We start from the raw sequence: 11702 nt of genomic DNA on the forward strand, positions 1-11702 counted from the left end.
CGTAGGAACAGAAGGAGGCCATTCAATTCCTCATTCCTGTTCCGCCATTCTATTAGATCATGGGTGATCTGTACCTCAACTCCTATTACCCGTCTTTGCCCCATATCCCTTGATACCCTGACATAACACAAATACTGAACTACTACATTATTATTCTGCAATAAACTATTAAATGACTGTGTAATCAGATGGCAACAGAATGTCTGGTGGGAAAATGTAGTGAAGTCAAAATATTGCTCCTTCCCACAACCACCCCACCCACCCCCACCCCGCACAACACAGACACACAACCTGTTAAGAAACCGATAATTTTATTTTTTTTAAATATCGCTCATCCATGAAGTACAGCGGGGAAAAGCTTTACGAAACAAAATGTAAAAACTTGTGCAAAACAGCAAAGCAAAAGCTCAGGATCATTCTTCTTAAATTACTCTGATTTTTATCAGGTAGCCACTCAGCTACCCAGTAATAATTATCCTTGCATTTGATACAGCGACTTATCACGTATTTGAGACGTCTCACAGTGCTTTGCAGAATATACTGTAGAGTGAATTGACTGTATATTTTGTGGGCGAAACACAGCAGCCAGTTGTGCACAGCAGCGTCCCACAAAGGGACGTGGATTGAATGACCAAATTATTATTATTTTGTATTTATTTTGAAGGGATTATTAGCCCCGGAAAAGCGATCCGCCAATCGACTTAACAACCGGGTCCCTACTCATTGCTCTCGGTAAGCAGAGGCGCGCGGGTAGCCAACGGGAGAATGCAGATTGGCAGAGGAGAAAGAAGGTTACATCGTTGGGCAGTTGCAATGCAGAGGTGCGATGGGAGTAATCAGGCAAGTGATCTAATGCCCATTCCAACAAGTAGTCGTGGCCCAGGCCTCAGCGAGGTGTTGGGGAACAGAACAAAGCCATTTCATTCGGCTGTTTCTGAATAGTCTTCAGGTCAAGCTTGCAAATGCCGTTGTTGAAACTGGTGCAGATGTACCAGTTACGGTACTGTGCTGACTCAAAATGGTAGTAATGGCCGTTGTATAACTTGAGATAAAATATGCAGTCGCTTTGGTGGTTTTCTATGTCAGTAGGCGCTTCTCCTTCCTACACCACAAGACACACAAATCATAATAATTATTATAATAATAATCCTTGCATTTGATTTAGCGCCCTATCACGCCATTGAGACGTCTCAAAGTGATTCACAGGGTATTTTGTGGAGTGTGTGACCAAACGTATTTTATTTTTTATTGGAGTCCTGTAGCTCAGTGGTTAGAGTGCTCGCCTTGCAGGCGAGACCTTCAATTCCAGGCAGGTCAGGGCGAAACCTTGGGCAAGTTTCCTTACTCCACACAGAGCCTAATAATAATCCCTCCAAAAGAAAACAATAATAAATTGGTCATTTTCAGTCCACGACTGTTTGTGGGACACTGCTGTGGGACACTCCCTCCAGTTCATCTGGCCCACCCACTCGCTCCATAACCCCTAAATGTTATGTTATGTTTCTGGAAGGGGGACTACAAAAATATTGCTTATGCAGCCCACAGACGTTTCTCAAAAAGAGCAGCCGGCCCTCAGCAGCCAATAGGTTGGACCCCCACTGACTTACGATGAAGCGAAGGTTGTGTCCTTCCTCACAGCGCAGGTAATATTGTCGGCCGCCCTGTTCCAGTAAGAACACCACGGACATGCTGGGTGACACGGGCACCGCCTTGTACATGAGGAAGCTCAGTTTTACGTCTCCTGCAAAATAAATAAATCATTTCAGGTTTAGATCCCCCCCAAAAATACGAAACCTTAGGCAAGTTTCCTTACTCCACACGCCTGTCTACCCAGCAGTAACTAGGAACCTGCTTGTTAGTCGATTGGCAGATCGCTTTCCTGGTGGTAATAGTTAATCCCACCCCAAAAAATTATAATTTGCTCATAATCCACAACTGTTTGTGGGACGCTGCTGTGCGCAATTGGCTGCCACGTTTTGCCCACAAAATATAGCCAATTCACTCTACAGTATATTCTGTGAAGTGCTTTGACATGTCTCAAAGACGCGATATGTCGCTATATGAGACACAAAGATTATTATTATTATTGATACAAAGCATCCCATCTCGACCTCTTGTCGCGGTGGCTATGCAGGAAAAATCCCCTCAGAAACTTCCTCAGGAGGAGTGATTAGGTAACCTGGGTATGTTCACTCCACCTCACCCCCTCGTTTGCCTCCTTCACGGAATGTCTCAAGACCCTCCTCTTTGACCGTGCCATCTGTCCTCCTACCCCTACCATCCCCGCCCTCCATCCCTCCTGATCCCAACCACCAGCTAGGGATGCGGACCCTGACTGTCCAGCGCCTTGGGACATCCTCCTGACATGAAAGGCACCGCGTAAATGTCTGTTGTTGTTGTTCACTTGCCTCCTGTCAAATGTCCCAAGTTGTTCACGGTACCGTCTACCTGATCGTCGAGGGTGATGACAAGGGAACACGACTGATTGTTCTTCGGGGTCAAAAGCTTGGACTTGTTGCTGTATTTGCTCCACTTGTCAGATTCCAAGTCTTCATAAACAGCGTTTGAGCGAGGAGGGGAGTGGGGGGGAGTGGGGGAGGGAGGTAGAAGAGCGAGAGGAGAGAGGGGGGTAGTCATTCAAAAGTTAGGTGCTCTTATTCAGATTCAAAACCATTTTAATCTATTCCCACGCACCAAATCACAATTTTAACTTTTAATTTCATTTTAATTACAATTTTCATTTCACTGCGCACATTTTTCTTAATGTACGTGTCAGGAATCCTGACGTGTGTACGTACCTTTGTCACCTGTTCCGTCCGGGAGGTTGGGGGCACATGGAAAGAGAAATAAATGAATAATAATAATAATACTTGCATTTGATACAGCGCTCTATCATGTCTTCCAGACGTTTCAAAGCGCTTCACAGTATATACTGTGACATGAATCGACTGTACATTTTGTGGGCGAAACGCGGCAGCCAATTGCGCACAGCAGCGTCCGCACAAACAGTCGTGGATTGAGTGACCCCATTATTATTATTTTTTGAAGGAATTATTACCCGTGGAGTAAGGAAACTTGCCAAAGGTTTCGCCCTGCCTGGCCGCGAATTGAACCGGGGTCTCTCGCTTGTGAGACGAGCGCTCTAACCACTACTCTACGGGGCTCCACAACCCAATGAATGTATGATTAGGAAGACACAGTGATTAGTCGTGTGGGTTAACCCTGCAAGGTCCTCTTGTTGTGCGGATTGCGGTCAAGCTTACCTTCCAAGATCAATATCCCCTCATCAGGAACAAAATGGCCCAGGTTCAGATTGATCATTTCCTCTGCTTCACACATTGCTGCTCTCTGTGTAAGAAAAAAGTGATAAGAGACAAACACATTATTTTCTTTCTTCCTCCTTTCATTTTCTGCCTCGCCTTGAGGTGACCTTGTTAGCTCAGACCACTTTTATCTCAATGTTTACCTGCATTGTTAGAGGTGCCATCCTTCAGATGAGGCATAAAACCCAGTGCATGTTTGCTAGTTCAGGTGTTAACTACAAAACACAGTCACTGCACTTTACTGAAAACCCTATGAAGCGCTTTGAGGGCGTCCTCCTGACAAAGAAGGTGCTGTATCAAATGTAAGGATTATTATTGTTATTATATTATGTCGAATGAGGAAACTTGCCTTAGGGTTCCCGGGCGGGGCAAAACCTTAGGCAAGTCTCCTTACTCCACACGCCTCTGTTTAACTAACAGCAAGTTGGTACTCAGTTGTTAATCAATTGGGGAATTGCTTTACAAGATAAAAATCCCCAAAACATTTTTAAAATATAAGTCAGTCAATCCATGACTAATGGTGGGAACTGCTCTGTGCAATTGCCTGCTGCGTTTCGCCCCCAAAATACAGTCAAATCACTTTATAGTATTCTCCGTGTGGGACTTTGCAAAGGTGTGATAAGGCGCTGCATCAAATGCCGGATTACTATAGTTATTAAAACATGTTTTGAGGTGGTGAAGTGCTATAACAATGTAAGTTCTCAGCCACCATTGGCTTGCATTGCTCCCTCCTTCCTGTGTGAACGGCCACACGACTTACCACCATTCAGAGCGAGCACTTACCTGATTGAAGAACATAAACAGACACACCAGGGATTGTGCAGAAGATTCTTGTGCACAGGAACTGGTTGTTGCCCCAGTTAGCTTTATAAAAAACCACACCCCATATACGGGAATGTCCGACACCAAGAGACGTCAAAAAAGAAACCCTTAAAATAGTTTCTTTCTCCTCTCTGCTTCTCCTTTCCAAGTTGGTGGTGTCAGTGCATAGCACACACCCTCTCCAATTCCCCGCCTAGACATCTCCCGGCTTCCAATTTACAACCCTCTGGTTGTCTTATCACCATTAGTGCCTTACAATCTCTCTTGACTCATCTCTTCCGGTTTCCTAGCAAATGATCCACCCCCTCGCGCCAGATAAAATTGTTCAATCAATCCACGACTGTTTGTGGGGTGCAGCTGTGTGCAACTGGCTGTATATTCTGTGAAGCGCTTTGAGACGTCTCGAAGACGTGAGAAGGCGCTGTATCTCATGCAGGGATTGTTATTATTATGCGTTATTAATTAATATTAATGAGTGACCGCACCTAACAAGGTGACCCCTCTCAACAAACACACGCCAGCTCAAAGCGGGCACTTCACGGGTTTGCTATTCTCCCCCTCCCCCGCAGAGTGGAGGGTTGTAAATCGGAAATAGGGGGAGCAGAGAATGACCAAGGGATTCCATTCAGATTTCTCAGTCAGTTTCCTACACCCACTCTTTCCAACTCATGTTAAAGATTCTCGCAAATTATATTAAAGGGAATAATTTTTCCAGGGCAATGAGGTGTAGAACCCAAATTAACAAGTGAGTTCCAAATCTCGTTAAAGCATCTTCAGAGAGCTGCTGAGCCACACACACCCCCACCCACCCTCGCTCTCTCTCTATGTGGTTAGTATGGACTTCCTCAGACACAGATATGGTAGATTATGAGCCCTTGTCAAGTCTTGACATATATTTCACTCACATAATATACATCCAGGCAGAGGGCGAAACCTTGGGCAAGTTTCCTTACTCCACACAGAGCCTAATAATAATCCCTCCAAAACATACAATAATAAATTGGTCATTTTCAATCTACGACTGTTTGTGGGACATTGCTGTGCGCAATTGACTGCCGCGTTCGCCCACAAATATACAGTCAATTCACTTTACAGTGTGTTCTGTGAAGCGCTTTGGGACGTCCTCCCGACGTGAAAAGCGCTATATCAAATGCGAGGATTATTATTATTATTACATTAAATGCAAGAATTATTATTATTATTATTTGTGGTAATAATTAAAGGAAAAGGTGATCAAATGTTTCCGCAATTGAGCCACTTGGATGGAAAAAAAAAGTTGCTTGAAAACCCACGACAAAAATAACAATACAAAGGTTTAAAAACCACAACAAAAAGCCCGGAGACTTACATCTCAGAATGGAAATAAAGATAGTCGCATACTCGTAATCACTGCTAACTCGATTAAAATTCCCCAGCTCTCCATTCTGGCTCAGAAGTTTGTGGGGTCAAGCCCCTCCCAACACACACACACGTACATCAACATCAACTTGTGCCCCTCATGCGTGGTAGTGTCTCAGAGAGCTTGATAGTGGTGGAGCACGAACTGAGCTAGGGTGGGGTGGGGGGTGGCGGGGTGGGGAGAGGGGAGGTGACCGTAGACACGATCGGGGAGGAAGGTCTTCAGGCAGGACCTGAACAACAGCAAAATGACATTTACGTCGGGAGGACGTCCCAAAGCGCTGAACAGTCAGGTGTCGGGGCCCGAGCATGGGGGAGTGGGGGGGTGGTGTAGGGGTTGAGGGAAGGCAGAGAGGTGGGAGGGAGACCAAAGGCACGGTCGAAGAGAAAGGTCTTGAGACCGACCTTGAAGGAGGCGAGGGAGGAAGCGAGGCGAAGGGACCGTGGGATGGGATTCTGTGGGGGCAGAGTAGGGAGATCCCGTAAAGGAAGTGTCAAGGCAGAGGGATAGAGGTTCAGGGGAACTTTGAGCTCACAGTCCATGCCAAGGCTCCAGAGCAGTGCTGGTGGCGAGAGCAAGCACTGCATTGTCAGAGACGCTGTCTTTCAGGTGGGACGTTAAACCGAGCTCCCAGTCTGTGCCCTGTTCAAACGGGTGTTAAAGATCCAGAGACACAGTCCGAAAAGAGAAGGAGATTTCCCCTCTCCCGGGCTGACATCCTCCCTCCCCCAAACCCCCAACTGACAACACTCACTGTAACTACACCCCCAGTTAACCCGTCCCATCCGAACGCAAGTCAACTCAATAGACTCGCTCATCTCGCTCTCGTGTGTGGGACGTTGTTGGCAGAGAGACAAAAATATTCATTGAATTCTAATCAGTTTTATTGTTTTGTAAAGTGATCGGAGAAGGTGATGTTGATGTGCTGCGGAAGGCGCTGTATGAAGCCAAGTTGTTCCCACAAATTTCGTTGCTTTAACCAGAGGAATCCAGAGAAAATCCCATAGCCATCCCAAACCAACTCGGCCATGGACCAGCAATCTGGGGATCGAACCCCTCCCCTCCTGTGGACGTCCCATCGCCGTACCGATATACGGAATCCTGTAGCTCAGTGTTTAGAGCGCTCGCCTCCCAAGTGAGAGGACCCGGGTTCGATTCCCGGGCAGAGCAAAATGTTTCCTTACTCCACATGCCTCTGTTTACCGAGCAGTGAGTAGGAACCCGGTTGTTGGTCGATTGGCGGATTGCTTTCCGGGGGTAATAATTCCTTCAAAAATAAAGTAAAATTAATAATAATAATTTGGTCACTCAATCCACGACTGTTTGTGAGATGCTGCTGTGCGCAATTGGCTGCCGCGTTTTGCCCACAAAATATACAGACAATTCAGTATATTCTGTGAAGCGGTTTGAGACGTTGTGAAGACGTGGTAAGTCGCTGTATCAAACGCAAAGGATTATTATTATGATTATTATATCACAATCGCGGCCAGACAATTGTTGGGTGACGAGGGTTTGGGTGGAGGTTTGGAGAACAGTCATTTCTTCACTTGGAGATGTTCAAAAACATGACGGTTTCATGTGTGTCCAACGACACATGTTTGAGTGCGAGCCTGTGGAGCTCTCCATCCTTTTCAGTGCACAGGAACCAGCCCGGCCTCAGCACCGACTCGTAACGCATGTACTTGCTCCCGACTGTCCTCCGGTAAAACACCACGTGCTTCTGACTGCCGTCTATCCTCTGGGGAACGCTGGCTTCCTGCAGGGAATGTCACAGGAATCGTCAGCCTCTGTCCATCCCACATTCACCTCCATTCACCCCCAAATTCCTGACTATCCAGTGGGTTGTAGGGGATGCAGAGGCAAGCTGTCGACAAACAGTGTAGAGGGAGCTTTGCTGTGTCTCTAACCCTGACCTGGGAGTGTGGATGAACAGTACAGAGGGAGCTTTGCTATGTCTTTAACCTATGCTCAAATTTCCAACCTTCGGAGCAGAGTGAGGCTCTTTCTGTCTCTGTCTTGCTCTCTCTCACCCTCTCTGTCTCGCTCTTTCTGTCTCTCCGTCTCTGTCTTGCTCTCTCTGTCTCGCTCTCTCTCTCTCTCTTTGTCTCTCTCTCTCGCTCTCTCTGCCAGATCTGGGGAAAGAGTGGCTTCACTGACCTTGAACTCAATGATGTTCGACTTGCTGCACGACACCATGTAGGTTTTCGAGTCAACATCGACCACGAAGCTGACCGGAAAATCGGCGTAAGTGACTCCACAGTTCTGGCTGCACTCTGCTTCCTTGTAGGACACCAGCCGGAATGTTGCCTCACCTGCAACAAACAAACCGCACAACAGATGACCATCTCCCTGGTTGATTTCACCTCTCACATCATCAAGAAGTGAACAGTCAATTCGCCAGTTGGATTATGGAGTCCCGCAGTGTAGTGGTTAGCGGGCTCGCCTCGCAAACGAGAGGACCCGGGTTCGATTGCATTCTTGGTCGGGGCGAAACCTTAGGCAAGTTTGCTTATTGCACTCACACGCCTGTGTTTAACTCGCAGTAAGTTGGAACCTGGTTGTGAGTCAGTTGGCGGAACACTCCGGGGTTAAAAATTCCTTCCGAAAAATGTAATAATTTGATTACTCAGTCCGTGACTGTTTGTGGGATGTTGCTGTGTGCAGTTGGCTGCTGTGTTTCACCCACAAAATACATAGTCACTCCACTTTCTGTGAAGAGCTTTGAGACGACTGAATGATGTGATTAGGATTATTATTATCATTGTCAGCCAGGACACCGGGGGAGTGGGGGGAGAGAGAGAGAGAGAGAGAGAGAGAAACTTCTTCTATCTTCCATTAGTCTTCAGCGACTCTCTGACCAGGGCCAGAAGGCACCTCACTTTAACGCCTCATCCAAAGGATGGGGGCCACCCCACCCCAAGCTGTGCTGGGAGTTCGACCTAGACCGAGGGTGGTGGGTAGCTGCTCAGTGTAGGGCTCCAGCCCATGACCTAACACTTGAGAAGGTGAGGCATTAGATAAAATGAACTGATGGCAAATGATCTCTGAGGCAGATTTGCATTAAAAGGAATTTCACAGCAGACCTGCATTTATTTGCCTCCTGTTTAAGTATCGGAACTCCCCCTCGATTTCGTCCGCCGTCTCTTGCCACACTGTCAGCACCTGGAGCTCGGAGTTCTGGAGAATTAGCGCTTGCTCCTTGTTCTTCTCCACACAATCTGGAACCAGGTCTGGAGCACAGGAATAATAGCTGCGTTAGACACACGGAAACATCTCAATGGACCGCGCAGGAGGAATTATAGCGCTTGGAGACACTACCCCACGTGAGTTTTTTTCTTTTTTTGGCCAGCTGCGTGTCTGACACATCACCGTTGCATCCCACATGGAAATCTCAGAGATAGACTGTTGGAATGGAATGCGCTCTCTCTCTCTCTCTCTCTCTCTCCCTGGAGGGACGCTTCCTGCTTATCTAATTCCAGAGAGCATTAGGCACAGGTTGGCGAGCGCCGAGGCTTGGAGGGACCCCAGAGTGTGCGTTGGGGTAACTGCTGGAGTCTATCCAGCTAATACCACATAGCTTGCCATTGATATCACTGTCTGGCAAGCTTTCCCGCTGCTTGTCCAGCTCGGTCCACCCAACCCATCAATGTTAGCAGGAGCTGAGTGGGGTAATTCCCTGCTCCCAGTGACTGTTGTTGTTGCTGCTGCAGTCAAGTAGTGACTGTGAATTTGTAGACAATTGAGTATGCGGCCAATTTGCCTACAGCAAGATCCATAGCAGATTTTATTGGTCGGGTTGGGGGGGGGGGGGTTGGAGGAGGATTATCAGACAGGAAACCAGAGAGAAACTCTTTTTTTCGATGATGATTTAGCCTTGAAAGGAGATACTTTGGTTGTAGAAATGTACAATGTCTCACCTGAGGTCTCTTGAGCTGTTTGGATCATGTTCAGAAAAAGAAAAAAAACGAAATCAGTGACTGATGCAGAGTCTCGGACCGAAAAGGAAACAAAGTTTTATAATCGTAATAATTCTTGCACTTGATACAGCGCCTTATCATGTCATTGAGGCGTCTCAAAGCGCTTCACAGGATACACTGTAAAGTGAATTGACTGTATTTTGTGGGTGAAACGCAGCAGCCAATTACTCCCAGCAGCGTCGCCCAAACAGTCGTAGATTGAGTGACCAAATCTTATTATTTGTTTTAAGAGATTATTACCCCAGCAAAGCGATCCGCCAATCAACTAACAACTGGGTTCCTACTTACTGCTAAGTAAACTGCTAGGTGTGCAGAGTAAGGAAACTTGCCCAATGTTTCACCCTCCTCTCGTTTGCAATGCGAGTGCTCTAGTCACTACACTACGGGACTCCAAATCAGTATTAATTATTATTATGATGAATGATTGACAAGAGCAACGTTTGATTGACGCAGTGACAGGTTTGATTACCTTCCAGCCACAAGACACCATCATGGAATGCTACGGGTCGCAGTTCCCACACATCCTCTGGCTTTTCACACATTTTCACACATTTGCCTATGAAAGAGAGAATGTCAGAAGCTGCTGTGAATAATAATAATAATCCTTGCATTTGATAAAGCACTTTTCACGTCTTCTCGACGTCTCAAAGCGCTTCACAGAATATACTGTAAAGTGAATCGACTGTATATTTGCGGGCGAAACGCAGCAGCCAATTGCACACAGCAGCGTCCCCACAAACAGTCATTGATTGGAAATGACCAATTTATTATCGTTTTTGTTTCGGAGGGATTATTATTAGGCTCTGTGTGGAGTAAGGAAACTTGCCCAAGGTTTCGCCCTGACCTGCCGGGGATTGAACTCAGGTGTCTCGCTTGCAGGACTCCATATAATTGCCTCTTTACTGATTTTATCATCACTCAGAGAGCAGCATTCGAAAAGGGAAACATCCTGCCCAGAGCCAAGTAGATGTGATAAAATCGGTGTGCATGGTTTCTCTCTCCAGCTCGTGTGTGTGCTGGAGCTCCCCCACTGGAGCTCTCTAGTCTAACTCCACTGTCATAATTAGCCGCCGTGTCTCCCTCTATAAGTTCGGGCTGGCAATGTTGTGCTAATAACGGCTGAATGTCCAGTGGAGTTGCCTCCTTGAGTGTCGGAGTGAAGTGAATGTGAGGCACCTCTAGGAGGGAAATTAGTCCGTGCTGGTGATTAGACACGGGTGGTACACACACGCACACATGGACACACACAAACATATGCACAAGCACACACACACAGGTGAACAGACAGGTGCACACAGAGCTCACTAACAACAACAACAACAACTTGGATTTATATAGCGCCCTCCACGCCGGGCGGCATCTCAGAGCGCTTCACAGTAACGGATCCTGGGACCGAGCCGGGGGGGAGGGGGGGGAGGTGACCAAAGGCGCGGTCCAAAAGAAAGGTCTTCAGAAGGGACCTGAACGTAGGAAGAGAGGGGGAGAGGCGAAGGGAGTGAGGAAGGGAATTCCAGAGCCTCGGGGCACAGCGGCTGAAGGCACGGCCGCCGAGGGTGCCACTGAGGTCTCGGGGGACGAGGAGGAGGCCAGACACGTAGGAACGGAGGAAACGGGTACTGTGCTGAGGAGAGAGGGAGTCAGAGAGGTCGGGGGGTGCAGAGGAGTGCAGGGACTTGAATACAAGGGTGAGGATCTTCAAATCAATCCTCTCTGGGACAGGCAGCCGGTGCAGTCTGACCAGGACTGGGGGGATCGGGGACCGGAGGTTGGTGCGGGTGAGACTGCTGGCGGCACTACAGTCCTTGAAACAGATAATAATAATAATAATGTACAGGTAGTAACCTGAATCTAAGTTCTAAAGAAGAATCTCTCACCTGCGCAAGGACATTCAGCTGGAAGGAGTTTCTGCTGCTCGCTCGCGAACTGTGAAATGGAGTGTCTGGCGGAAACTTTCTCAGATTCCAAAGTCAGATCTCACGGTCTATGATTCATTTCCTTTGCTGGCCCCTCTCGTATCGTTTTCAGAATCTCCGTGCTGTGTGACCGTGTGTAGTGTGCGTGTCTGTAACGATGTGTGGTTTGATGAAAGCAACCACGTGGAGAGGTGTTGAAGACCCTTCAGTGTGAATCAAGCGAGAAAGCTAAACCTTGGGGACCAGTCAACTTCCATTTTCCTTCGAT

The 11702-nt window shown here is 47.4% G+C and overlaps 2 protein-coding genes across 2 annotated transcripts; both read right to left on the bottom strand.

The window, feature by feature from the left end:
• Window positions 1-296: 296 nt before the first annotated feature.
• Window positions 297-4178, bottom strand: LOC103191155. Its single transcript, XM_007912115.2, has 6 exons — window positions 4107-4178; window positions 3264-3348; window positions 2799-2807; window positions 2409-2549; window positions 1608-1741; window positions 297-1102 (listed from the first exon to the last, which is right to left on the bottom strand). The coding sequence occupies exons 1-6, from the start codon at window positions 4119-4121 to the stop codon at window positions 887-889; spliced, it is 600 nt and encodes a 199-aa protein (XP_007910306.1). The 5' UTR covers window positions 4122-4178; the 3' UTR covers window positions 297-886.
• Window positions 4179-6996: 2818 nt separating this feature from the next.
• LOC103191156 (interleukin-18-like) lies at window positions 6997-11702 on the bottom strand. The gene is made up of 6 exons (XM_042343968.1): window positions 11396-11702; window positions 9991-10077; window positions 9462-9476; window positions 8628-8774; window positions 7702-7856; window positions 6997-7300 (listed from the first exon to the last, which is right to left on the bottom strand). Exons 2-6 carry the CDS (start codon window positions 10061-10063, stop codon window positions 7088-7090), a joined length of 603 nt encoding a protein of 200 aa, XP_042199902.1. The 5' UTR covers window positions 10064-10077; window positions 11396-11702; the 3' UTR covers window positions 6997-7087.

This window comes from Callorhinchus milii, unplaced genomic scaffold, assembly GCF_018977255.1.
Source record: "Callorhinchus milii isolate IMCB2004 unplaced genomic scaffold, IMCB_Cmil_1.0 Scaffold25, whole genome shotgun sequence".
Lineage (NCBI taxonomy): Eukaryota > Metazoa > Chordata > Chondrichthyes > Chimaeriformes > Callorhinchidae > Callorhinchus > Callorhinchus milii.

Excerpts from the sequence above, each read along its gene's own strand:
- LOC103191155 (XM_007912115.2), bottom strand. Across the intron at positions 1,742-2,408 it reads CTTGGGACATTTGACAGGAG|GAGACGTAAAACTGAGCTTC; the intron begins GCAAGTGAACAA and ends TTTATTTTGCAG. Across the intron at positions 1,103-1,607 it reads GACACAACCTTCGCTTCATC|GAAGGAGAAGCGCCTACTGA; the intron begins GTAAGTCAGTGG and ends CTTGTGGTGTAG.
- LOC103191156 (XM_042343968.1), bottom strand. The coding sequence starts at position 10,063 with ATGTGTGAAAAGCCAGAGGATGTGTGGGAACTGCGACCCGTAGCATTC. Across the intron at positions 7,857-8,627 it reads CAGGAGGCAAATAAATGCAG|GTGAGGCAACATTCCGGCTG; the intron begins GTCTGCTGTGAA and ends TGTTTGTTGCAG. Across the intron at positions 7,301-7,701 it reads CGAACATCATTGAGTTCAAG|GAAGCCAGCGTTCCCCAGAG; the intron begins GTCAGTGAAGCC and ends CATTCCCTGCAG.